Source organism: Drosophila subpulchrella, chromosome X, assembly GCF_014743375.2.
Source record: "Drosophila subpulchrella strain 33 F10 #4 breed RU33 chromosome X, RU_Dsub_v1.1 Primary Assembly, whole genome shotgun sequence".
Lineage (NCBI taxonomy): Eukaryota > Metazoa > Arthropoda > Insecta > Diptera > Drosophilidae > Drosophila > Drosophila subpulchrella.
The window spans coordinates 14,905,434-14,932,394 of NC_050613.1; the positions used below are offsets into that span (position 1 = coordinate 14,905,434).

Consider the following 26,961-nt stretch of genomic DNA (forward strand, 5'->3'; position numbering starts at 1 on the left):
TACCCTGGAATACGGGGATATTGGCTAGACTAAAAGGAAGTCCATGGATTTTTGGTGATGCAAATTATTCATTTCTATTAACCCAAAACCAAAACTTCAACAATTTTGAAAGCAAATGAAATATTTAGCTAAGAAACGACACAACATTTTAATCAAATGTTGGCAATCAAGTAAAAATAACATTTTAGGTGTATAAATGTAAATACCAATATAATTTAAACTCAGAAGTAAGATGATTTCATTCAAAAAGGCAACTATCCTTATTCATTGCATACTTTAAGACACCTAAGATGACATTTCATGTGATTTCAAAGCCCTAGTAATTTAAGTAAAATTATATAAAGATACATTTTACAAAATAGGTTAATAAAATCATAAGCAACATGGAAAATGTTAAAATCAAATCTGAGAAAAATATTCAGTCTTTTAAAGAACCCATTAGCCAAGGTATTCAAGTCTTCGCTTCCGGTCGCTAAACGTTCGTTGATTTTTTGCAATCCTTTTGCCCTTCGCCCCTGTATTTGTCCATTCCCAGTTCGCATATTTGCACAGGAAACGGAAAACGGAAACGGTTCTGTCCTGTCTGCCCGGGGATGTTATAGGGGCTATTTTGAGGAGGTCCTGAATCTGGGTATCTGGGGTTATGGAGCACGGCGATTGTGGGGCTCGAAGGTCAGGGGGCACTTCCCTTTGGAGCAGCGGAAATTATTTGCCTTCTTATTCGCCTGTCCAAAGGTCTTGGAATCTTTTTGATTTTTGCATTTCAATAAGAAACTTCCTTCATTTATTTTTTAAGCTTCGTTTAATGTTTTTTTGGCTGTTTATCATAATTGGATAAATAAGTTCAAGTCCACTGATTTATTCATTTTGTGTGTGATTCATTCAAGGTGATTCCATGATGAATGAAAAATTCTTTCAAAGCTGGGAAAACAGTTTATAAATATAAAATCTTTATGAAGATGGCTAACAGAAAGGTAATTAAATTAATTTAACCAATCAAAAGGATTGATATAAAAAAGATAGATGTTTATTTAAATAAGAAAATAAGTTTAATATTAGAAAACACAATATTTAGAGCAATGCATTAAGGAAAACTGAATATTTTTGGCCATTTCATAATATGGCCACCATATGCTCTTAACTTTATTTGGCTTTCCATCGAATACTTTTCATTTTGTTTCTTTGATGTTGACTCTTTTAATTTGCTTTGATATAAAATTACGCTTTATATTGCCATAACCTTAACCCAAAAAAATATCCATCGCCTTGTGTATTTTGTTCTTAAAGTTTATCTTCGGCATTGAGTAAATAACAGACCAGAACAATTTAGTCGGAGCAAATAAGAGACATTTAATTGTGTCCTCATATGGGTGTATTTGTTCGTCTCTTTAACTTTTTCCCTCCACGATTCTCTGTTCGTTTTTATTGATGACCCAAATGGGTCATTGGTTCCTTACTTCTGCTATCTTCAATTCGACCAGGATAAAAGTGGCAATGGGTGATTGCAGGGCCATAATGATAACGTGTCTTGTGTGTAAAAACAAGGGGAACAAATTAAAAAGGTCGTATGTAAGCCATCCCAACGTATCTACAAATCCAATTGCTATATACAAAATATGGGCAATATTATCTGCAATGGGGGAGACATGGGCCATGCCTTATTAAAAAGCTTTCAGCCAAAACAAAAGCCGGAAAATCGTTGCCTCTCCTGTAATTTTCCGATGAAAGGGAGTGTGAAATTGTGCCGTTACTCATTATATATATATATAAATATATATGTATATATATATACAGTCGGGCTTGACTTATATATAGCACATATATCCGCAAAGCTGGCCATTTGGCCTAGACCAGGATGGCGGCTCGTTTTGGCCTCGCTTCACCTCGCCTCGCTTATTGTAAAATTGAAATTGAAAACAAACACTCGGGGGCACAGTGGGCCAAAAAAATTACTGCCAAAATATACTCTTAATTTTCATTATTTTCCGGGTCGCCGGAATACGTTTTAACTTTTAAAGTTATGCTTTTATCTCAAAGTGATGCTATATTAACAACTTATATGACTTTATAATTTTGTTAAATAAATAAATAAAATATATACATGAGTGATTTCAATTAATTACGTATTATTAAAAAGGTTTTAATTAATTTACTTAAAAAGTATTCATATATTTTTTTTCCTTTCAAAAATATCAGATTTTATTGTTTGATAAGCGCATTGCTTAAAATGAATTCATAGAATATAATAAATATTTTAGGATTTTAATAATACGATTTGCTTGTTCGAATTGTTAATTGTTTTCTTTCTGTTCGTTTATATGTTTCATATGTAATAATATTAATATGTTATTGTTAAGTTGTAAATATTTCTTCGATCTATACTGACTTATGTGTTATTTATCTTATTTAATTTTTGCTTACAGTTCTAGCTTAAATATATATATATATATTTATATATTTATATAATATATAAATACAAAATACACGCTGTTTCTTTTAGGTCACTGTGCTGAGTTACGTTGAACCAAAAAGACAGATGAGTCTGTGGTGGGGTTAGGGGTAGGGGCCTCAGTCAGGTGCGGCATTTCCGGGGGCTTGTGTAGAGGGAGGGGTTTGCCTGGGTTGCCAAGAAAAGAGCGCCAACTTTCGACTTGTGTTTTTGCAGCTGCTCAGTGTGCGAGTGTGTAGGTGTAACGCCTACCCCACGCCACCCATTTTCCATCACCACACCCACTTCCTTACCACCCACTCCACCCACCGCCGTCCGGCGCAATTTTCACCATTTTCTAGTGCGTTGGAAAATGTATATGCGTTGACAAGTTGAGCCCAAGGCCCACGAACTCGGAAAGGTGAAAACACTCAGCAGGGAGACATCTGCACTGTAAGAATTAACACAATAATTTATTATCATGTATTTCCATTATATTTATTTATGTTATTTAGCTTTAAACTGATTTATAAATTACGCATATATTTTTTCGGCGACCCTAAACTTGTTTTAATTAAACAAACACAATATATTAAATGAATGGGTTATTTTTTAACGTTGGTGCAAGCTGTGAACATTTTTTAATTTAAGGCTTTAACAACTTGAAGGTCTTATGATATAATAAAAAAACGTCTAACATTAATGCTAATAATATTATACATTTTTAAAATATTTGAATGCCTTTTAAACAGTCTTAAATTTCACGCACCTACTTTTTAGGCGCAACAAAACTTGCTTTAGTTTTAACTACACAAAAAATATTTAAGAACAATAATATTAAATATTTTTTATTAAATTAGCTTAGACAATAAAATCTGTTTAATTATTAGGTTTTATTTTGAATGTTTGGTAATGTTTTAAAAACTATTTTATTAAAATTAAGTTAAAATACCTAAAATGCCTATTGATATTACAATTTTTTTGATATTAATTTTTATTTTTTAAGTGACTCCTTATTGCGTTGTAAAAATAAACCCACAAATGGCGAAACCACCGCAAACAATACTTTTACTTTTGGCAAAATAGTTTTGGTTTCATATTTCACATAATTTAAGGCGGCTAGCGTTGATTTCACAATATCACACAAAATAAAATTGAGGGTTTCTCCAGGCAACGCTTTGTCAAAAACTTTTGTGTCCCCCGAAAAAGTTTAGACCACTCACATTTTAACCCCTTTAACATATGTACATAATCGAAAGTTCAATCAGCTTGATTGGACATCACCTAGTTGAGAATTGGCTCTAAGTTCATCTCTTTTCAATCTTTCAATCTTTCCCTTCTCCCCAATTCTCCCGCTTTTCCGCAGCTTTTCCCCTGCCCATTTCCCTAATATCTTTTACTCCCCCAACTTATGAACTTCATGTCGTATGCGAAATGTTAATATGCATAGAACTACAATGTTTTGAAAGCTGCAAAGTGTTTGTTGGTAAGAGCGATGGAGTGTGGTTAAAAAAGGGCTGGAAAATAAATGCAAGGGGTGGGAAATGGGGGTGATAAAGGGGTCAGTAGTTGGGCAGAGAAAAGGGGGCGAAGAAAGTAAAACTTTAGCATTTCGTGGGCGACATCAATGTGGCCACAAAATTGTGTGGCGCCAAGTCAGAGGACCAGAACTAAAAGCAGAAATTGCAATATGCAGAGAAAAACTTAATATGAAGAATATAAAGGTCCTCTTTATAAGGATATTTACTATTTCTGTTCATAATACTCAAAAAATATTTTATAAAAATAATACAAGAAATTCCAAAGATTAAAACATATATTACGTAAAGAACTTTTCAAAAATAATAAATTCTTTTTTTTATTTATAAATAATATTTCTGTCAATGATTTTAATTTAAATAAATACTAAATAAAAACTAGTTATGTTGCCTTTTGTCCTATACAAATTTTGATTAGGTCCGCCTTAAGTAAGGTGACCCACATTTGATTTTAAGGTGAACATTTAGAAAATTGTTCATATTTTCTAAGCTAATTTCTTTCTGTGGAAAAAGAGAAGGTCTGAAAAAAACAGCGCCACCTTTGGCCTCTTTTTGTTTGTTATTTCCGCTGGCCACTTGCTCGAAAAAGATCATTGTGCAATCGAAACCAGAAAAACCGCATCCCCATTTTCACCCCGCATTTTTCTCTGCTCGTTTAGTTGCCATTTGATTTGTAACATTTAAGTGGGCAGACACAAAAAAAAACTTTTCCAATATAGCGGCACAATGGCCTCACAACTCCCACCCAGTTTCCAAACATTTCCCTTGGTTTTCCCGCCATTTTCCCCACCACCCCTCAACAGGTAACCGCAAAACTGTCAGCAGACGGAAAACTTTTCCATCTCCGCCATTTTCGTTGTTGACCGTTAAAGTTTTTTCGTGTTTTTCTCGTCTCCGCCGCAATTGATTGAGTGTTGAGAACGTCATCAAACGTTCAACTGCAGGTTAAGAAAAAAATCTGCCTTTGATTTATTTTTTGAAATCTTTCGTGTTCACACCGACCAATTTTTCAACCGTTTTCAGTCAAATTTAAAAAAAATGAATATAGAGGAGTGTAATAAAAGGTTAAATCATCAATTAAATACATGATCCAAATTTGTAAAATAGCCCAGCACTAACATTAAAATACAAAAACAAATTCCGAAATATTACTTTCTCACTATAGCCCATGGGAAATAATTTCACCCGATGTATGTGACTTTTGACATTGTCCGAAAGTTAATTTTCCAATTTCTAGTCACCGCACCTGCCCACCAGAATGAAAAGAGGACAATGGTCAAAAAAATACATCTTAGTTGTGTTGGCGTTTTACAATCAAAACTCCTTGCACGTTTTCGGCTTTTGAACACATTCTTGTCTCGCCTTTTATATATTTCTCTTTTTTTTTGGCCATTTTATCTGGACATTTTGTAGCCCATTGTTTGGTCAAAAGAAGAAAATAGTGGGGAACAGGGAACAATGGCAGGAACAAATTAAAATGCAGGCCAAAACCTAAGCTGCATGTGATGACATTTCTGGCAGGACATGTCCAGGATTTCCAGACAACGGATGACGAAAGACAGACGAGACTCCTCACGAGGGAATTTCAATTGAGGCAAGGAAATAGAAGTGGAAAAGGCAAAACAACGGAAAAAAAGAGCATGGAAAATCAAACAATTTCGCCACTGCACTCGGAAATACATTAAAAATAGAACACCCTGCCATTCTCGATGAAAAACCAATTTTACTGAGCGATTTCGAGACGGAAAATGCAAAGGTCATATTGATTAGGAACTCTGGGAGATATATTTTTGGGAGACACGTTTTAAAAGAAATGAACAAATATGAACTAAATATGTATATGTTTAATAACTGCATATTAAAATACCACATCTTAAATTATTACACAATGTGTTAATTTTTTTTCAAGCTGTGGTATGGGAAAAATATCTAAAATAAATGGTTTTTAAGTCCTCTTTCTAAATATATTCTTAAAATAAAATAAGAATAGACGAAATAAAAAAAAATTAATTAAAATATCATTATGTGTTTTGTCAAAGGAAAAACTTAAAGCACTTAAAGCAGTCAATAAATGTATTTAATCGAAGACATTTAGCAATAACTACTAATGTCCACAAGATAGTTGACCACACTCTACAAATCGCATCAATATAAAAGCCACAATTGGCCCATCTTGTGCGGATTGAAGGCCATCGATTAACCGAAATGCAACCAATTGAAATGCCACCCAATAAATGGAATCCTTTTTTATGGACCCCGGCCACTCAATATGAATAAGCCACATAAAAAAGCCGGCCATGGAGACCGCGGGATATTGCGAAGACGAGCGATAACTGCAAAAAGGATATATATTCTATATATATGGAGTAAAAAATCAAAAGGAAGAAGACCACCGCATCTATTCATCCAGACATTCACGCACGGCTGGGCACACACGACAACCCTGGAAAAGTGTGGGGGGGGGGGCAGGGCTCCAGGGCAACCCTGGCACGAACTTTGATTTCCCCCATTGCTCTTGCTCGCCTTTTCACCACTTTTCCTGCAACTTTTTCGATTCAGTTTGCCAGCGAAAGTGACTTTTCCTCAAAGCCTTGCCAGCAAAACTTAGTCAGAGAAAAGGACACGTTCTCATCGCGTCTAACTTTTTCAAGACGAGTGCTTAACTTGGTTGCCAAAAATAAATCTATTTCTGTTTCTTGTAGTTCTTAAGCCAAATGTGGCTACATAAATAAACTTATAAAACATTGTACTTAATTTATTATTTTTAAAAACTAAGTCATAACTTGGTTTTATAAAATGTTGTTTGTTTAAGATTTAAAGAATCAATATGTTTTCTGGTGACTAAACTTGTACCTGTTGATATGCCTAATTTTTTTTTAACAACATATATTTCGAAGTTAATTTTTTTCTAATGTGTTTTTTTTTTAATATTCTTAAATATGAATATATTTTATAAGGATTTTTTTGATTGTCTCAAAATATCCTTAAATATTAATATTTAATGTCTGCAAAATTCATCACAGAATAATTTCCCAACTAGCGTCCCCAAAGAGGAGGGTTCATGGCCATCAAGTTGATCCCCAATTGCCGATGGCTTTATGGTTTTATGACAAAAGTCATCTCCCATATCCATAGCCATACTGAAACCGTGAAAATGCGAAAAGCAGATGGAAGTGGGCAACTTTGAGGACCTCAACGACTCTTTATCATAACAATTAGGCAAAGTGCTTTGCAAATTTGTGCACTTTTATAGGGACTATCGCCCATGGTGGCCATGCGGCGCATATGGCTGTACGGCTGTATGGCTGTATGGCTGCCATTATGAATGGACTCGGCCACTCGACCACCCGCTTTTCCGCCCGCTTTTCCAGGCGCTTTTCCAAGCTCACATGAGGGGTGGGTGTGCTTTTGGTTGGCGGGTGTTTGTGCTGCGCTTTAACCAATTAGGAAATTACTTGTGTAAAGTGTTTGCCACAACAGCAGTAAAACAAATACAAATAGGAACTTTTCCCTTTTCCACCGGGAAAACGACAACGAAATGCCCGGGAAAACACTGGTCTAAAACCCCTGGGCTTAAAGTTCAACCGACGATCATTAGCCATGTTGCTGGCTTCGAGAGACTTTCCGTCTCCCCGAAAATCAATGGAAGTGCTTCAAACTTTCAGCCAGTTGAAAACAAGAACTAATAAAAAAATAACGGGGTTAATATATATGTATAAGTCAACAAATCTGCAAAACTATTGAGTTCACTTGGCCGCAGAGAGATTTCGAGATTTTAAATTCCACAGCAATAAGGCTAATTAAAGTAGTTCACAGCTTAAGTTTTGCAACAAAGTTTTTGCCAAGATATCGAACTTTATAAGTGATTTAGACATTAGTCAAGTGAAATTCTCGAAAGTTATAAAAGAGACTCGAAGGAAACATAAACAGTACAGACAAAGAAATATTCAGAACTTGTATTATATATTTAAAAGTCACTTTACCTTTCAAGTGACATTTATTATTATCATTAATAAATTTTTTTTATTGAATTTTGAAATTAAGTTGTCATATTTTTCCCTTCCACTTTTATTATTATTTTTTATATAGTCTTTTTTATTGGATTTAGCTTATTTTATCACATTTTTAGGTAAACTCAATTATTATTTATAGCTCTGTTTTTACCATATTCACCTTCGTTCCATATTTAATAGTCCCAGCCATTTAAATTTATTTAATTTTTATTGCTTCCTCTGTCTTTTATAATCTCGATTTTATTAATAACTTAATTTCCCAAAACTTTCCCCTTCTAATTTAAGAGCCACTGTAACTTTAGCCCGCTCAACAAACTTAAAGTTGAATTTTAAAGACGAAGATGGAAAACCAAAATCAAAACCAGCGAAACCAACGACCGTTGGGAATTTGTTGCCATAGCCGGGAAGCAGATTAAGTTTTTTAATTAATTCCTTCTAGTATGGGTGGTGGTTTCTGGTTTTCCGACGGGGGGATTGGCGGGTGTTGTATTCGCCTTTAAAGTCAATTAGTTTCATAAATCCGCGTTGACACATATTTGATTAAAAAGTTGTGCCCCGCCAAACCTAAAACCATGCCAATGCTGGAAAAAGATAGACAGATGGGAGACGAAAGAGAGGGCACTAATGAAATGTATTTACAAAATTAGTATTTAATATCCTAGAGACAAAAGTTTTCTTAAATCAAAAAAACTTTGCAGCACGTACAAAAATGGTAAATGTTAATAAAAATGCTGGGGACTCGTAAATCTATTTTTAATGAGTTGTTACATAGCATTATAATGGAAAATATAAATCGAAATAACGCAAATAAAAATTACTATAATGATAATTAAATAGAAATTAGGTTACCTATGTATATTTTGAGTGAAGTTTGGCATGAAAAAATTTTGTAATATTGTAATTATTTTTAATTTAAATAAAGTACAACAATTTATAAAGTTAAAGTCTCAGTTGTTTTGTGACAGTAAATCTAGGCTAGAATGATCGTTAAAATCTGATTAATAATAAGAAAATATTTCCAGTGAACTGAAAAATCAGTTTACTCTTTATGGTAATGTGAAATTTAATTACAGACAGCATAACCAAATCAAATTTTATAATCTGTTAGATGGGGCTGCATATTGACTGAGTGTTTGTGTGCCAACCTCAACTATATTTTATAGTTTTTAATGAATTCAGTGGTTTCATATTACTGCTATCTGAGCGTTGGACTTTAATTTGTAATTACATTTCTGTGGCTTTTCACCGTTGACCATTCCGTAGGCAATTTGACTGAATTATCCTTTTGACAGTCAGCTGGCAAATAATGCCGGGAGTTTCCCTTCTACTTTCTGCTTAAATTAATTACGGCCAATAACAACGGTATCAAGCATACGCCCCGATAACCCACCCATCTACAGAAGCTTTTCCTGCAATTTTCCCAGCCCTTTCCTCCCTTTTACTGCCTTTTTCAGCCCTTTCCCAGCTATGCAAATAGCTCAATGACAAACATATTTAATTTATACACACTGCACTGCACAAGCGCTATTTTCCTCTAAATGAAAAATTGTTTGAAGGGCGGGGGAAATGAGCAGTACGTGGAAAAAAATAATATATATATACCTTCATTCAATATGGAGGGCAACCCACGGTAGGTAATGTCAATAGAAGTGGTAGTATCTGGCATTTTATCGGCCTTATCAGAACAGTCAAAAGTTGAGTGCATAATATTGGTTAAAGAGTTTTTTCATTTATTGTGCAACGGCATTTTTAAATAACATTTTGATTGACGGCTTTTTAATGCCATTGTATTATAATTTATTTAATGCTATTCAATGTATTTAATTTTAACAAAGAAAATTCCTTATGTCTCTATAAGTAGATAAAAAAGAAATGGGAAATTAGCTACCTTTCCATATTATAATCTCATTATATCCCTACATAACTACTTTGCTAATAATATTCTGTTATTCTATTCAACTTGTTTGTTATCCTGAATTGCGATTGTATTTATCTTATATCAACTAAATTATATAAATTTTTTTAAGCTTTTCAAATTATTTAACTTTGACATATAACTGTCTAATGCCTCTTAAATGGCGTCTTTTTTTTAATCAAATCAAAGAGGGTATTCCATAATTAAGATAAATACTTAAATAGCTCAAGGAACATACCTACTTTTCGAGAGTACACTTTATAGATACCACTACATAACTTTTTTGAAAATAATTTTCTGTTTTTCCGCTCAACTTGTTTGTTATCCTGAAGTGGACTAAACACATTTACCAAACGAAAACAAACAAAATGATGTGATTCATGCGCGTTACTCATACGCCGCGTTGCCTGCTCTACCAACTCACATTTTTTATGTTTATTTTTCAATTTAGAACTTGGCCTGCTTCATCCGCTCCATTTGCCGAGAGTTAATTAATTATTAATATTTAATTTACAACAGATGTTTCCTGTGTTTGGCTTCTAATTCAATGATGATGTTATTGCATTTTTTCGGCTGCCTTTAGATGTTATTGCTTGACTGGCTTTTATAATTCGCACTCGGGCCATAAAAACGCAATTAGATTGAACGCCACGTACATAAAAGCCACATGAGCGAGTTCCCCCTTTTTCTTCTAATTGAAATAAAGGCAATAATCTACGGCCCCCAAAATAATTGACTGAAGCTGGAATTGCTTTTTGGCCGAAGGGAATTTGCATTTGTGGTGCACGAAACCAGTGTGCGGAATCCCATGACCGAGGCATACTCATTTGGGGGATGTCAGATGGTTTGGCGGACATGCAGATAACAATGCCACGTATACGCAGTATGCGCATCGGTGCGTATACGTAATCTGCGAGAACCAGCACTCCAATGCTCTGCCCGATGGAATGATTGACTGTCTGCCCTCAGTCGTTCGTCACTAAGCTACACAGAGAACAATCGGTTTCTTAATTTATTCGAGTTAATGTTTTGTAATAGTTGTACTTATATTTTTTAAACTTGATTTCTAGCAAAATGTTGCTGAGAAGCCACATTAACTTATTACTAAAGCCTTAAGAATATTAAATACATTTTTATTTAAGAAAAAAAATTTTTTATTTGCATAATATTTTAATATATATTTATTTAATATATATTTTATTTATTCAGCTAACTTATATTTAAAAAAAAAAATTTCTTAACACTTTGATTTTTGAATACTTAAAATATTATATACCTTACCCAATATTAATAATTACAAGAATATTATATTAAATTATAATTAATGTCCAGTAAAGTTATATGCATTTCTTACAGTGCCGTAATTACATTGTGTCGCGATTTATGCTGGACCTAGCCAGTCATAAGTCGACTGAAAAGGGATAATTGAAGGTTTCCCGATTCCGATGCGACGACAATTTCATTAACAACTGATGGGCGATAAGTGAATTAAAGCCAACTATCGCATTGACGAGCATCAATCATTGTTTCTGGGTAATACAATTATTGGCTTGTATCTCGAAATCAAATAACCTTTTTTCCGCTGAAAAGCGAATTGAATTAAAAGATACGAGGAATACACGTATTTCACAATTTGTTTCTTTGTGTTGGGCAATAAATGCATCAATACCTACACTTGGGGGCTAATTGAATCGAATTATTAATCAACATCAATCAGATAAATCTATGATGTTGGAAATCCTTTCGCATTTTGTTATGTTAAAAATCCATTTAATTTTGCGTTGTCAAGATTAAACGAAATTTTTTTAGTGAAAACAAGAGAGATTGCTATAGTAGTCAGCTAAGGGGACTTCGAAAGAGATGGAGATATGCACGCAGCAAAGCGACTGTTCCCAAGATTGCACACACAGCAATATCGCCATCTAGCGTCGATTCATTTATTTCCTTATAACTTTTTATTTCAATAAAATCATCGTTTTAACTTTTACAAAATATTCAAAAATGTAGGCGCTAGACAGGTTTTAGCGTTATGGGCGTTAGAATGGGAGTGGCATTCTGCTGAAATAAACTTGCGCTCTGCAAAAACCTCAAGAATCTGCATGTCAAGTCTCAACGTTCTAGCTTTTATAGTTTCCGAGATTTTAGCGTTGCAATTTCTTTAAAATTGTATATTTTTGGAATTCCATAAAACGTTTATAATAAAAGTAAAATATATAATACCTCAACCACCAGTTTTTATTTGCTAAATTATATTTGTGTATATCTTTTACAAACAAATAGAACTTAGGAAATCAATTTCACGCCCGTTTGCCCCCGATAACTGTAACGGATTTTCAAGAAAAGCTAGGGAAGCGCTAGAGAAAGGCGGGGAAACTTAGAGCAGAGCAAGGTCCCTCTTTTATTTGCCTCTTAATCTATAAGCATTTTGCCGCAAAGCGATTTATCCGGGAAGCCGTAAATCAAAAAGCTTAAAATGCTCAACATAAATCGTGTCGCTTAGAAGACAAAAACCATTAAATCGCGTTTACCAGACCATTATTCCCCATCACAAATAGCATGGCCGAAAAATGAATAATATTATCTCCGATAAGAAGAGACAAACAGTTCATAATTATTGCTTGATTTAATTAAAAGAGCTGCGGAAATAATTTACCCAGACGCAGGCAATTTGTGACAACAATCACAGAAGTGCCTTCGATATGATCTGCATAATTTATAGATGGCAATTTCTTTTTTGGTTGGATCTGTCATTCGGATGTATACAATGCCAAAAAGATGCTGTCTGTTGTATGTATTTCAGTCGCAACTTATTCCGGCAACAAATTGTCTTTAGAATTTAATCATAAGCAACGATGTGTTCTCGCTATAAATTTCTGTTGTAAAAAGCGGAGATTTCGATAGTTTTTCAAGTTTTTGTTTGAAATAAACAAAAGAAGACGGGCTTCATTAATCACTTCCAATAAAGATGTCTTGCCAAAGGGTTAGAATCGTTAAATAATCGTTATTCGGAATACATTTTTGGGACAAACGTATAATAAATATATTTTGTTACATACTTTTATACACTTTTATACTCTTTAATAAGGAATTTCGAAATACATCTATGGGACCAACTGACTTATAATATTTTATTGCATACTTTTAGACACCTTTTGAAGTGATTCGAAGCCCCAGCGATTTCTTTGGCATCCATGTATTTAACCTTATAGAAAATATTCTCCCCCCTGTTTTCACAGTTCTTAGAATTCCGTGAACGGAATTCCTCCGTCTTCAGACGCACTCAATTATGCCGCTGCGTTCTTTTTCGTCGTCATCGTTTGTCAATCCCCCCCATTTTGCTTATATATGCACCATTTTTGTGTTACTCGCTTAATAATATGTTAATTGACAGCTTAAGCCAACTGTCAGCGAAGGGTGCGTGCCATTTCAGACACGACATGACAGCACATATGTCTCCTCGATTAGTAGTTAGAGTGTAATGCCATTGGACAGCGAACAGATAGGGAAAGACAGGGCTAAAAAAGGAAAGATAAATGAAATCTAGTAACATGTTCACAAGTGTTATCCCTCAGGCGGCTAATTGATGCAGCGCACGTGGCGTATGCGCTATATGGCATCCGGGATTTTTGGCTTTGATGTTATTTATTTAACTATGCAAATGTGATGAATGGCTGCCAAGGTCCACTGTCTATTCTCCTAGAATTTTCCCAATGTTTTCTTGTAATGGAATTAAATTAATTTTGCATAATTTGTACATGGCCAAGCAGATGGTGGTCTGCGGGAAACAGTGGCAATGAATTAACAAGGATGACTAAAAATTAAATATAACACTTTGAATTATTCAAAAAAAGGGGAAAAAATGGTTGCTTACATAATGATTATTTGCCACTGAAATTAAAAATATAAATAAAAATTGAAAACTAAAAACTTAATAATTCTAATATTTATTTATTAGTTAAAAATCGTTTACATTTTCTAATAAATCGATACATATTATTACCATTACTATTTCACAATGAAGTAACTAATTGGAAAATGTGCTACGATTCTCAAGTCATTAAAATGAAATTTCGAAAATGTGTAAAACTTCTCACATAACTAAAATGGATTCAAATCAATATTACACAATCTAATTGCACATTTGCATGAAAGAACTTGCATTATTGAGTTGACAGATTATCTAGAAACCAATCAAATAGAAATTGCTTGAAAAATGTGGTAAAGTTCTCATGCAATTAAAATGTAGTTAAATCAATTTACCTCAAAATGGCAAAACAACCACGATAAGAATGACGTGTTATTTATATGCAATTTGCGGTTATGAAATCCCTAGAAATGTTTAACGAATTTCAAAAGTTTATAAACCATTGATATTAAGCATTTAGTTGCATTGTTATTTTCGGAATTCAGGCCACTGTGCAAAACATTTCACTTTCGTTTATTGAGGGTGAAACAACAAGGAAAACCTATCCAAACACCCACACATCGACGGCCTTGACTGTCCATCTATTTTGCGACGGGGGTGATGTGGATGTAGATTTATTCGCTTCACTATGGCCACGTATCTGCATCTGCCAGTTCATATCTAAAATATTTATTACACCACTTCAATTTGTCTCTTTCAGGGCGGTATAACTCACGGATATGCAAATGCCAAGGTGGGCGTGGCCGGGGGCGTGCCGAAACAAGCAAATGGGAAACGCCAAACAATAGAAGCAGAGAGACAACCAATTTAAAAGGACCTACTTAATCGAATTAGATATATACCAACAGATAATTATATACATAATATATTCTAGTATATATATGCATATGCCTAGCAAGATGACCGGCCATCGGTTGGCGGCCCTTTTGTTGGCCATGCTAATTAGCAGTTGGCCAAAAGCCTCATTGGCCGCCACTGGAAACAGTAGTATTGTTAATTCTACCAACAATTATGCATTCACATCGGAGCACCCGGAATACTCGGACAGCAATGCCAACGATTCTATGGAATACGATGCGGAGAGTGTGGCCCTCGAACGGATCGTATCGACTATAGTTCCGGTCTTCTTTGGCATTATCGGATTCGCCGGACTCCTTGGAAACGGACTTGTTATACTGGGTAAGTGCAAAGCCAGGAAAATAATCATATTTTAAGCTATGGTATTACGAAGTCCTAAAGTATGCAGTGAAAAAATTTGCAGGTTGAAAATATAATGTTGCATACTTGTAGACACCTTTATAGGTGATTTCAAGCCCCTAAAAGTATGCACCCTTTCAGTTGATTTTAAAGCCCTAAAAGCATTTATTGGAAAAATTGCTAAACTAAAAAAAATTGTTGCATACTTTTAGACACATTTATTGGTTTTTTTAAATCTTTGTGAAAAAACCATACAAATCCATGGAAATTCGATATATTTAATTACAATAATGTGGTAACATTTGAATGGTCCCGAGGTAAGGTTCACTAACTCAAGAAAAACATTCCCCAAATTCTAGTACTGCTAGTGCGATTTTCTCCGCAGTGTATGGCTCCCCCTTCTTGCTATAAAAACTCGGATTCGCATCCGGCGAAACGCTTTCATTAGCGACCTCTGGCAAATTATGCGTAATAATTGCAAATGAAGCTGCAAAGGACGAGGAGCCATAAGGATGAGGTGCTGGAGAGCCATAAAAACATAAAAACGCCTGCAAGAGCTGCGCATTCAGGCGGAAGCTAATTGATTTTTTATATCCCATTAAGGGACGTGGCGAATAACGAGAGGTGTGAGGTTGAGATCGTTAAGATTGCAATTTGCAAATATTGCAGAAATTTAATAGGCCAGCAAAAACAAACAACCGCATCTCACAGTACACTGCATCCCAGTTGTATTTAATTAACTAGAAAAATTATATTAATCATAAAAGAATATTAAATCATAGTTTATCTTTTTTTCGACAGCTGAAGAACTATAATATTGGAATGAATTATTTTTTTAATTTGAAATATTGAATTAAACTAAGCTGTCAAAATTATTAGTACTAAAAAGCATTTAAAGAAAATAAAATAAAAATAAATACGACAAAATGTTGCATGTCTCCTGGCCTAATTGAATCATTTCTCAGCCACAAAAAGAGGGCAATGAAAGAATGTCAGGGGCCAAAATGGGTTAACACAAAGAAGGAATTTTACCTCAAACACTTGAGTGCCTGTGTGTGTGTGCAAGTACACAAGTGTGTGTGCTCTATCACCGACACAGCAGACTAAATCTCAACAGGCAAACTCATTTTGCATGCAATCTTTTTCTTTTTTTTATACACGCTTTGTTGTTTCCTCGTTGCAACCTTGGTGTGAAATTCTCAGAGGCCATCTTGCCTCACCTGGAATTTCCACAGGTGTGCGTGTGTGTGTATGTGTGTGTGTGTGTGCTGGTGTTGGCCACACCCACTTCCCACCGGAAAAAAAAAACAAGGAAAAAACAAAACGGGGAAACAAGCTCAAACAGCTCGAAGAAAAAAGCTAAAAATAAGAAAATCGCAAGGAAAAAACTAAAAAAAAAAGTAAATAAAGTGCAAAAAAGGCGGCTGCTGTTAGTGTAGCGGTAAAACTAAACCCCTGACGTCAAGCACTAAGAATATAGTTTTTACACCAGCCACCTCTTGACTATAAGCTTCCGTTCAAGCCTTTCTCTAAAGCTCAGTTTCGCAATAAAAATGAAAATGAAAACAACTTGCCGTAATAAAGACATAAGAAAATTCAATTAGCACAATTTTAGTTTTCTTCCACAATAAGCTGTAAAGATTTTATAATAATCCTGAAAGCTGCAGTAACTTTTAGGGATTTTAAATTAATTTCTATTTCCACGAAAGCTGACCCGAAACTTCTCCTCTATTTGCATAACTTGAACCATTTTATTTGGTTTTTGGTTATGGAAATATTTAATCTATCAACGTTTGTGGCTTAGTTTTGAAACCATTAGGAGCTGCCACAAAAATCACTAAATCTCATTTTAGGTTTCCTTTTTTTAGGTTTCAAATTTAATTCACTGTAATTCTAGGTCATAAATATATTGTTGCATACTTGTGGGCACCTGAAACAAAATTTCAATTTAATTTCAAGACACTTATAATTTCTTTGTTCTTGTTATTTATTTATTCGTTTTTAATTCAAAAGGAAACAAATATATATTCTTTTTAATTTAAGTAAATTTTTTATATACTTTCCTTTAGTTAACTTAACTGGAATTGAATCTCAGCCAGAAATAAATATATCTGAGAGCCCTCCAAAGTTATCCTGGAAACAAATGAGGGTGTCAAAGTGCAGGCGTTGGTTGGCCACGCCGAGTGAAAAGTGTTTTCCATGTCGCTTTTCCCCTTAGTTTCCTATCGCATTCTCGCCGCTGTCAGGCCAATGGAAAAGTTTTATTAAAGTCGCAAATGGCATCCAATTGCCCACGACAACCGCCCACAATTTCCCAGCATCCTTCTCAATTTTACCCGGAATGCTACTGTGTGTGGAAAAGCCACTTTGTCAGCTGCGTTGGCGGCATTATGATAAATTATTTGTAAATGAACGTGTGGATTTTATGGCAAATTATGAAGGCAAAAATTAGAGCCACTCGAGTGGGAGAGCTTCCAAGTTTATCTTGTGATGCAAGGACAACATAAGTTCAGGCAAAACCACTACCTTCAAGGATACCCTGAAAATTCTGCATGGTTACGGTAATGCGTATATGGAGGTATGAGTGGTTTTAGGTTAGGAGCCCATTCTTGGAATATGCTGAAATAATGAGCAGCATCTAGTGATTACTGGGAATCGTTTGAAAAGGCGTTCCGGGTATTCCACGTAAAATAAACTATTGCGTTTTATCAACGGCCATTAAAGTCACAAATTATTTCTAAATCATTTTGATAATATTATTAAGGGTTAAAATGAACTTTAAATAAAGGAGATTATTAAGATGAGCTAAAATAAATTTTTTGGATGACTAAAGTTTATTTTCTTTGATAAATTAATCTTTATTGTATCAAAAAAATATATTTAAATAATGTAAGTAATTTTTAATTTATCTATAAACTGTATTTTTATCACCAGTTGTATAATACACTTTATACAAACCCCTTATAATCTTACTACTTTTACTAATTCAAAGAAAAAATTTTTATTTTCAATTTATAAAAGGGCTGAATTTATTAAATTAATCTTTAAATTATTCTTTATACTTTATTTCATGGACCCGATGCCCTAGAAGTGACATCTTAAGATTTAGCCAACTACGTTGCAAAGCGCAAGCATTTATTTATGGCTTATGGAAGGATAATTTGTCAAAATGCCATTACACATGGGCAGTTCGAAAAAAGAGCGAGTTAACATCATCATCATCATCATCATCGGAGGCATTATTATAACATTATCCGTGTGGGAGATAAGGTGCTGCATTTTATGGCAGATAAGTCAATTTTCACACCCAAACACACCAGACACATTGATAGATGATGGCACTCTCACTTCCATGGGCATTAAGTTTAAATTTATTTAATTCAAGCTCAGCACTACCCGCAAAACTATGGCAATTCCCCAGATATTTGGCAAATGTATGCATAGGTTTCCACAGCTCTGACAGAAACTGTCAACAGCAATTTGTGTAAATCTGCCAAGCGAAAACGAAACCGCAACACGAATCCAAAACTCACAATCCTTTATGCTTAATTATAATTTATGTTTCAAGAATATTTAAGGGGGCGGCATTGTCACTTCAATTTGCATTGGCCTTTGTCAGGAGACGGGTTCAATTTGACAGTGTTTTTGCCACAACTTTGGGCCTTCCATTTGCGTGGAATAAATCCGACCGAGTGTCGGATATATATCCCTGCCGAGGGGCACACAAATTCTGTTATAATATTGTAATTGCCTAGACGAACAGAAACGTGACCCAATCCCCCAAAACACAATCCTGTCTTTCTGATTCCCACTAGATGGTGAAAAAAGGGTAAAATGCAAAGAAGCCAAGAGGAGAATGAAACTGTATAACTTTAATAAGAAAAAGAAAATATAAAAGAAATAAATGGATAAAAGTACAAGTTTTTCCAACTTTTGTTAGGAGCAAAGATAGCAATTTGGTAATAAAGATGGTGATTATATTTGATGTATCCAATCAAGCTGTGATTGAAAATTTGTTCTTACTTACTTTTAGCATACATTTTAAGTTTCTTTTGCTTTAAAATACAGGGTATTTTTAAGTTGATATAACCTTTATACTCCCATTTTTTCTGTTCTCCTGACGGGTCTGGCAAATTTGATTTGGACCCAAACCCAAAACATGTTTCTCATCCGACACAGTATGCCCCCCCCCCTTTTTTTGGTGTTTTACCTCGTCTCGCCTGCCATCCTTTTTCGACAGATGGAACCGCAAAATCAACTTAAGTGAAAGCGTAATACAATTTAAGGGGATATATAACCAAAAGAGTTGCAGATAGGATGGATGATAAACATGAGCAGGGAAGTTGCGAAAATGTTATCCACCTGCATCCTGACATCCTGCGAACCTGTGAAGGCCATGCCAAGGACTCCGTCCATAAATTGTTTGCACTTTCGCCATTGTTATTATGGCTTTTCGCTGGAAAATGCATTTGCCATTTGCACTATTTCCCCCGCATTTCCCGAACTGCAAGTAAACATTGCTGGGGGAATTCTCGATTGGTTTACGATAAACAAATTGTTTAGTTCACCACACATGATTACAAATGAAAACTTGATTGGCTGTCCAATACAATATAAAGTTAATGGAATTTCCTTGGAATGATATAGCGTTTGTAAAGGAGTCCTTAACGATTTAATCGGAATTCGTGATGCTGTACAAATGCAAATACCTGTTTTTTAATAATTCCTCTTAGACCTTGGACTGAGTTCTCTTAGCTCATCTCTCAGAGCCAAAGTTTCTTCATGTTTGAAATATGCTTGGCCATAAAAGCAGCCACACACCTGGTTAGTTTCGATGCCAGAGGATACACCGGTTTCGGTGCTTCAAACACTTTATTATCGAAAATGCCGGGTGGGTACTTCACTTCCTGGGCTAAGACTCAATCTTTCGAGAGCCTTACATTTTCCCTTCCAATATATTTTTCCTTTTTTTTGTTTTTTTTTGTTTGAAGGATGTGTTGCACAGGCTGCACGTAGTTGCAATTTGTGGGAACACATGCGAGTATTTTTGTGTGAAGCCCCGTAAAAACGTACGCACAAAAGTATGCAATGAAAGCAGCATTTAAGCAACATATGGTAATGTGTATGTGTGTGTGTGTGTCAGCCTGGTTGTCTGTGTGGCTTGTGCGTGTGTGCGTTGGGCAAATTTACACAAATCCACCAGGCGTACGAATTTATTATCCAGCGTTGATAGTGATAAAATTTATAACCAGCATTGAGTACAGCGCCTAAAAGCGGGCAGTACAAACACAAACACGGCCGCACACAGACAGACAAACAATGCCCAAGTGGGCCACACACATGCACTCACACACACACAGGGGCAATTGTGCGTGGGTGAAGAGGACACTCTCTATCCGTCTCCCTCCCACTCTCGGTACATTCGTCATATTTATGCTTTTTTATGGGCCATGTACAATTTTATTGTTTTACTTTTCAATGCAATGTCTGTCGGGGCCCGGCACACACACAAACACACCAAAAACACATTCAAGTGGGTGTGTATATTTTAACAGCCATGTTCAAGGAAATAATAATCATATTTTTTAACTTTCTGGGTATCTAAATATCTTGTAGGTCTAAGAAAACTGTGTTTCAGTTAAAATTTTTGTTCTATCATGAAAACTATAGGAGCCACAAAATATTTTAAATTCCTAGTTGCTAGAAACCATCTCAAAAGATGCCTAAAATTATGTTATAATACAATTTGAGTCTAGTAACACCAAGGATAAATGCAATTAGTCGACTTTGAATTTTTTACTGCATACTTTCACAAGCCTTTTTAAGTGGTTTCACATTTCCAACGCTTTTTGCGGTTTTTCTATAAGTATGCTGCCATACTAATACTTTATTTTCGCTCACCACTGTAACTAAGGACTTCAGAAAAAGGGGAGATACCCACTGAATAGCAGAATATGTATGTACAAGTGTAGCTCAGGACCCCAAAACCCGTTTCGCTTGGCCAACAAAGACAGCCAAACAGGTATAAAATGCCAGACAACCGTTGTCATCCCGGCTTCATAATATGCATAAAGACTGGGCTTTCCGGCTTAGGATATCATCCGAAATGAAATCAATTATTTCGTAGACCTTTAAGAAATTCAATAAATTTAGATTTAAAAAAATAACAATAGCAGTTCCTACAGTTCCTAGAATTTACCTAAAAATTTATAAATATTTAAGTTCATGATAATAATAAGTAAAGTTATATTTTTTTAAGAACCTCCAAGTAATACATTTTGGTTTTGGCAAAAAACCTTAAAATCTCCTAAAGACGTTTCCAGTTTCGGGAACTCGATCCTTTAGTTCTTATTTGCCAGTTCTTTTGTGTGCATTTCTCCGTGTTTTTCCTTCTGTTCCACCCCCGTTTTAGCCCCCATTCGACCCCTCGATGTCTATATCGTTCGCACACACTTGTGGCGCAGTCTTGTCAACACATATGCGTCCATGATGGCCCTACTGCCATATGGCCAGGTGTCCCCAAATCCCACAGCTACATCTTCAACCTCATCCTCGTGTTCGTCCTTATCTACATCCCTGAACGTCCTTGGGCTTTTTGGTCCCCTGGCAAGTGGCCATAGATATTCTTTTTTGTTCGTCCGCTGACTGATGCAAATCCCATCAATAATCCAACAATGCAGCGCCGCTCCAGACGAGATGGTAAAATATAAAAGAAAATTTATGAATAGAATGAAAGGGCACACTTTTCGGCTAATTTGGAAAAAGGGTGCTTGTCTGCACGGCAGCAGAAAGATTTTATGTTTGGTAAATTGTATCCTCAACACTAATTAGGCGTAATATCAAATATTTTAGGAATGTTACCTCAAACATTTTTTATAAAAATATCTCTAGAATTCACTTAAAAATGTGATGACAGGAAACATTAAAAAGGCTTTGTAACTCATAACTTAAATACAAATGAAGTCCCAAAATAAAAATACAATATACCAATCAAAGTACCAAATAATGTATTGCCAAACATATAAATATTATTCACTTAAATGAAATCTTATAAATAATAAATCTTATAAATATAAATATGTTCTTGATATTAAAATAACAAACATTTTAAAGAAACTTAATTTAAAAATTAAATATTTTTTGAGTTCTTCACTATCTTCAAGAATCTTTCTGTGCATGATGACTGACTGCTTGTCTGATTGATTGATTCACATTTGTTTGTCAATGGTAATGATGCCCCCTCGACGTTAATGTTGATTTTCATGCCACTGCCATTGTTGTCAATGTAAAGAGTAAAATCGCATGGTTACTCAAAAGTGTCTGTCCTTTCTTCACGCTACATTTACAATACATAAGTCTATATAAGTATACTCCATGTTATACAACCATGCAAATGCAAAGGTATTTAAATCTTTAAGAAATGTTGCCGTTGCTTTCAGCTTTAAACAGCTTAGGTTTTTTTAGCCTTACGGATATTTGGAATTAGAAATATTAAGTGGATTGATGTTTTTAAAATGATGTACCACAAAAAGTGTTTAATTGAAAATACTTCAACGTGTCTAACCAGAAACAATTTGTGATTTCAAATTTATTGCCCAAAGGCTGTTCAATTCAATTTTAATGAACTCAAGGATCAAGATGCATTTGATTACCTTAGTAATGGGTTTTGACACCTTGAATGGTAAGTGACCAAAATGTATCTTGTAATTAATTAACATACCACAATGTGACGACTTAGGTGTTCCCTAAAAATACAAAAATAAACCCAAACTAAAAAATATATAATAAACAAGTAAAGATAATACATTAAAATTGTAGAAATTTGTGAAATGAAAATCTGATTATTAATTAATTTATTATATATATTATTAAAATATCATTTTTTTAATAATTTTTGTATAGTTTAATTCGTATACTTGAAATATTTTATTTGTATGAATAGTGTTTAAAATAGCAATCATACTTTTTGATTTGTTTTTTTATTTTTAAATTTGGCACCAATTCAATTAAAATATTACAAAGTGATTCCCATGGATTCCTATCAATTGTACATGTAAATTATGTAAATTTACAATACTCAAGCTAACGAGAAGCCATCGCTCTGAACTCAATCCAATCTGCCCTTAGCCCAGTTTTCCCTGGAAAATGTCCTCTTCCTTTTTTGATTTATCCGAGTTTTTCCACAGCGTTGTCCGTTTTCCTTTTGTCTGGCATTAAATATGTATTTGTATAGGCTGGCAAATGATGCAAATAAAGGAGGGAAAAACAAAACAGAAATAATGAAGGCTGGACACCGCCGATTCCAGAGAGTCTGAAGATTGCAGAAGGACCCACAAATGGGCCAAGAAAAGGACAATGGCACAAGGGTCCTTTGAAACCGGATATTCATGTGCCAAAACAGGATGTCTTTCTGTCTGTGCTGTGCATTAAAATTAAAATTAATTGCCATATTCAGAGGATGCGGGAGTGGACTGTACTTATGTTTGGGGGCTTTCCATGGCAACAACTGCAAGCCCAAAATATTCCTGCATATCCTGCATATCCAAGGAGCAATCATTTATGCACTTAATGGTCTTAAACGCACACACACAGTCGACTGACTTTAATTGGATCATAAAACAAAGGCCTTTTGCCATTTGCCGAATATCTAAACTCGAACGGAACTCGATGCCATTAAAAGTATGCCTCTCGTAATGAGTCGTGTCCAAATAATCAGCCACTGTGATTTCATTATGCCCAAAAAACAATGGGCCTAAAACTCGTAAATAATTCCGTTTAGTTTAAAGCTCTTCAAAATAACAACAGAATTTTGATTACTTCACTGGGAAATCCTTTGAGTCCGCGGTCTTAATTCCATAGTAATTACTTCGCTGCACACTTGAGGCATTGAGTTTGCCCACTTATTAACTCCTGAGCTGCGGGTAATTTTCAATTACGCAATTAACTATGCCCGATTGGTTTTACTACAAAGTTGAACAGCGATTATGTGGCTTAAACAGTAAGAAAACCTTGCCGAATATATTCAACAAATATTAAACAAAATATAAATGAAGCCTATAAGTAGATTATAAATTACAAGGAAATGCCTTAGCTTAAAAGCATTGATATCCTTATTACTTAAACTTTAGCCTGAAAGTTAAAACCCATACACACTTTTGCCTACTAAATCAGGGCTCAAATTGCGTATACGCCGTGTGTGACTTGAAGTGCATCAATAACAGGGCTAAGAACAGGAAGGAAAATGGGGGCAGCAAGAGGGCCAACCAAGGGCGATGGAAATGGGCGAGCATTAGAGTGACATTAAAGTTCAATAAAAGTGAATTTATGCCCCCAGATGCGAGTGAACAGGAAATCCTGTCTAGAACACAGGCGTATGTGTGTGTTGCTTGATTATTTGTTTATTTGTAAGCTTCTTCCGAGGCAACGTGACACGTCTCCTTTTTCTAGTTTTTTTTTCATATTATTTTTTTTTTTTGGGCTGGCATTAAATAACAAGCGTTTTTTGCGCTTGAAGAACTTTTGCCGCTTTTGCTGCCGTGCCCCATAAATTATGGTACACTTTATTATTTTGTAAAATGCCAGCCAGACAAGAAACAAAAAAGAACTGGCACACTTTTTCCTTTAATGGCGGGGAAAAAGTTAATGCCCCAACAAAAATCGGACCCTTTTTTGCGCGAATCCTTCTCGTGTGTCAACGGTGCCCACAAAAAGGTGGTTAACCACAGGGACTAGTGGGTGTCTAGTGGTCTGTACCGCCTCTTGTTAATTGATAAAGCCGCAGAACAATGTTGCCAACTGAATCCGTTTTAAAGGGCGAAAGGAACGGGAAAAAACATGGGATTTAAGGCGGCAAACAAAAGTGTTGAAAAGAATTTATTTGTATTACAAAGTACAATGTACCGTACAATTAAGGTACATTTAATGAAGAATTTTAGAATTTTTTGCAAGTAAATTTGATAGGATCATATGATAAATTAGAAAAAATGGTAACTTTTTTTAATTTATCATTTACTTATTCTAAAATTCTAATGTAATAATTTTGATCAATTTATTTTAATAATTTATCTTTTACTTATTGTTAAATTTAAATTTACAGAAGTGAGACATTTAATTTTTTTAATTATTATAAGTCTCTTATTGATTTTACTAATATATCATTTTTTTCTATGATTTTAATTTACTTAATGTGCTTTAAGCAATGTATCTTTTGATTTACTTGCCAGATTTTGGCAATTGCCATGCAAATGCTTATGCCAAAATGGCTCAAATTTCCTGCCAATCTGTTGCCCAAAACTATTCAGCAATAAACAATGAAACCCCAGAAATTTTTGGCAAGGGCTTAAACGGGGTTACAGTTTGTGCACCTTATGGCATACATCTGCTGCCTTCCGTTTGAATAATACAATAAAATATACCTACTTATATATATTTAAACATGTAACCCAAATAATTTTCGTATTATTGTCACTGGTTTTTTGTATTGTTGCCATTACTATTGATTTGCATATTCGGGCTACTGCTGCTACTTATTACTCTATTGCCTGTTTATTTCTTGTTTTTTAACTGGTTTTCAGCTTTTTGTTTACCTTGAAACATCCTGTGCTAAATATATATTTGAAAAGGAAATTGATTTGCGGGAGCGCCTTGCCGTTCTCGCTTCTACACTAAGATAAAAAATGTTTATAAAGCAAGCAATATAAAATCTAAATCTTAAACTTAACAAACTAAAGAGGTCATTGAAAATATATATATATAATGGAAAAAAAATGTTGAATTATTTTTTATTTGTCTAAAAGTTAGATACTTTTTTTATAATGTACACGCGACATTTCCCATTTCCTTTGAGTTTGCCACCTGTATTGCTCCAGTTTTCCTCTCCTTTTACTTTTAAATGATTGTTGGCCCTTTGAGTTTGTATTTCCTTTGGCTTCGTGGCCCACATCAATCCATTGGCATCGAGTCATTGGTTCTTCGTTTGGGCCAAATAACATTTTGTTACACTTCAACACAGTTTTTTATCCCCTTTCAGGAACCCCTCCCTTCCCTTTATTTTTACTTCTATATTTGCTCCCATCTTTTCTTGGATGTCTTTGTCACGCTTCTTTTGTGTGGAGCTACATAAATTGTTGGCTAATTGCAAGTGGCTCCTTTGGCCAAAAGAAAATAAAAATATAACAAAAAAAAAGTGCTGGGAAAAATAAAAAGAGGGACGGGGGGCTTTAAGGAGAAATGGTAGCTTTAAAGGGAGAAAAAATGGATCGCTTCGTTAGGAGAAAGCAAGTAAAAAAGTGAAAGTAAAAAAGCGACAACAAAGAGTCCAAATAAATGGTAACAATGAGGAGTTTCGCCACACCCCTTTTCCACTCTTAGCCCTCCACCCATGTCACACACACACACACTCTCCCAACTACCCACCCACCCACGCACACACACATACCCATTCAAACATTTCGTATAGAAGACTTCGTTGTTTGCTGCCTTTTGTCCGCGTAATTGGTGGAAAAGAAAAACTCGGAGGGAACCAGGGGCGGGTGCTTTTCCAAGTGGGGGCGGGGGGTTGTCGGAAAATTCGACGGGGTCTGGCGCTTTGTGCTCCCACAACAGTAAGTGAAAGCTGGACCATTGCCATGACAGCAAAATTCTTAACGTTATGAGTTTTCATTTTACTTTTTTCTATGAAAACTGACTAATACATCTGAAGCTGGGCGGAATTTCAAATAATTTAAGATTCTTAATAAATGAGCTTTTAATAAAAATATAATTCAATATTCCAGTGAGTATTCGACAAGTTGTTTTAAACATTAGGCGCATTATGCGATTTCAAACAGTTGTAATCTTAAATCTTAAAAAAAAAACATTTTATGCTATAATATTATATCTTTAAATTACCAATTGGGGCTAATGCTTTGAGTTTATTACCAGGCCAAACATATATTGAAAATCAA

The 26,961-nt window shown here is 34.8% G+C and overlaps 1 protein-coding gene across 1 annotated transcript in view; it reads left to right on the forward strand.

Moving 5' to 3' along the window:
- Window positions 1–26,961, forward strand: part of LOC119557826 (allatostatin-A receptor) — a 96,494-nt gene that overhangs the window by 54,535 nt on the left and 14,998 nt on the right. Inside the window, exon 3 of the mRNA XM_037870784.1 lies at window positions 14,520–14,998. Within this exon, the coding sequence (XP_037726712.1) occupies window positions 14,701–14,998 (298 nt within the window). The 5' untranslated portion in view covers window positions 14,520–14,700. The remainder of the gene's footprint in view (window positions 1–14,519; window positions 14,999–26,961) is intronic.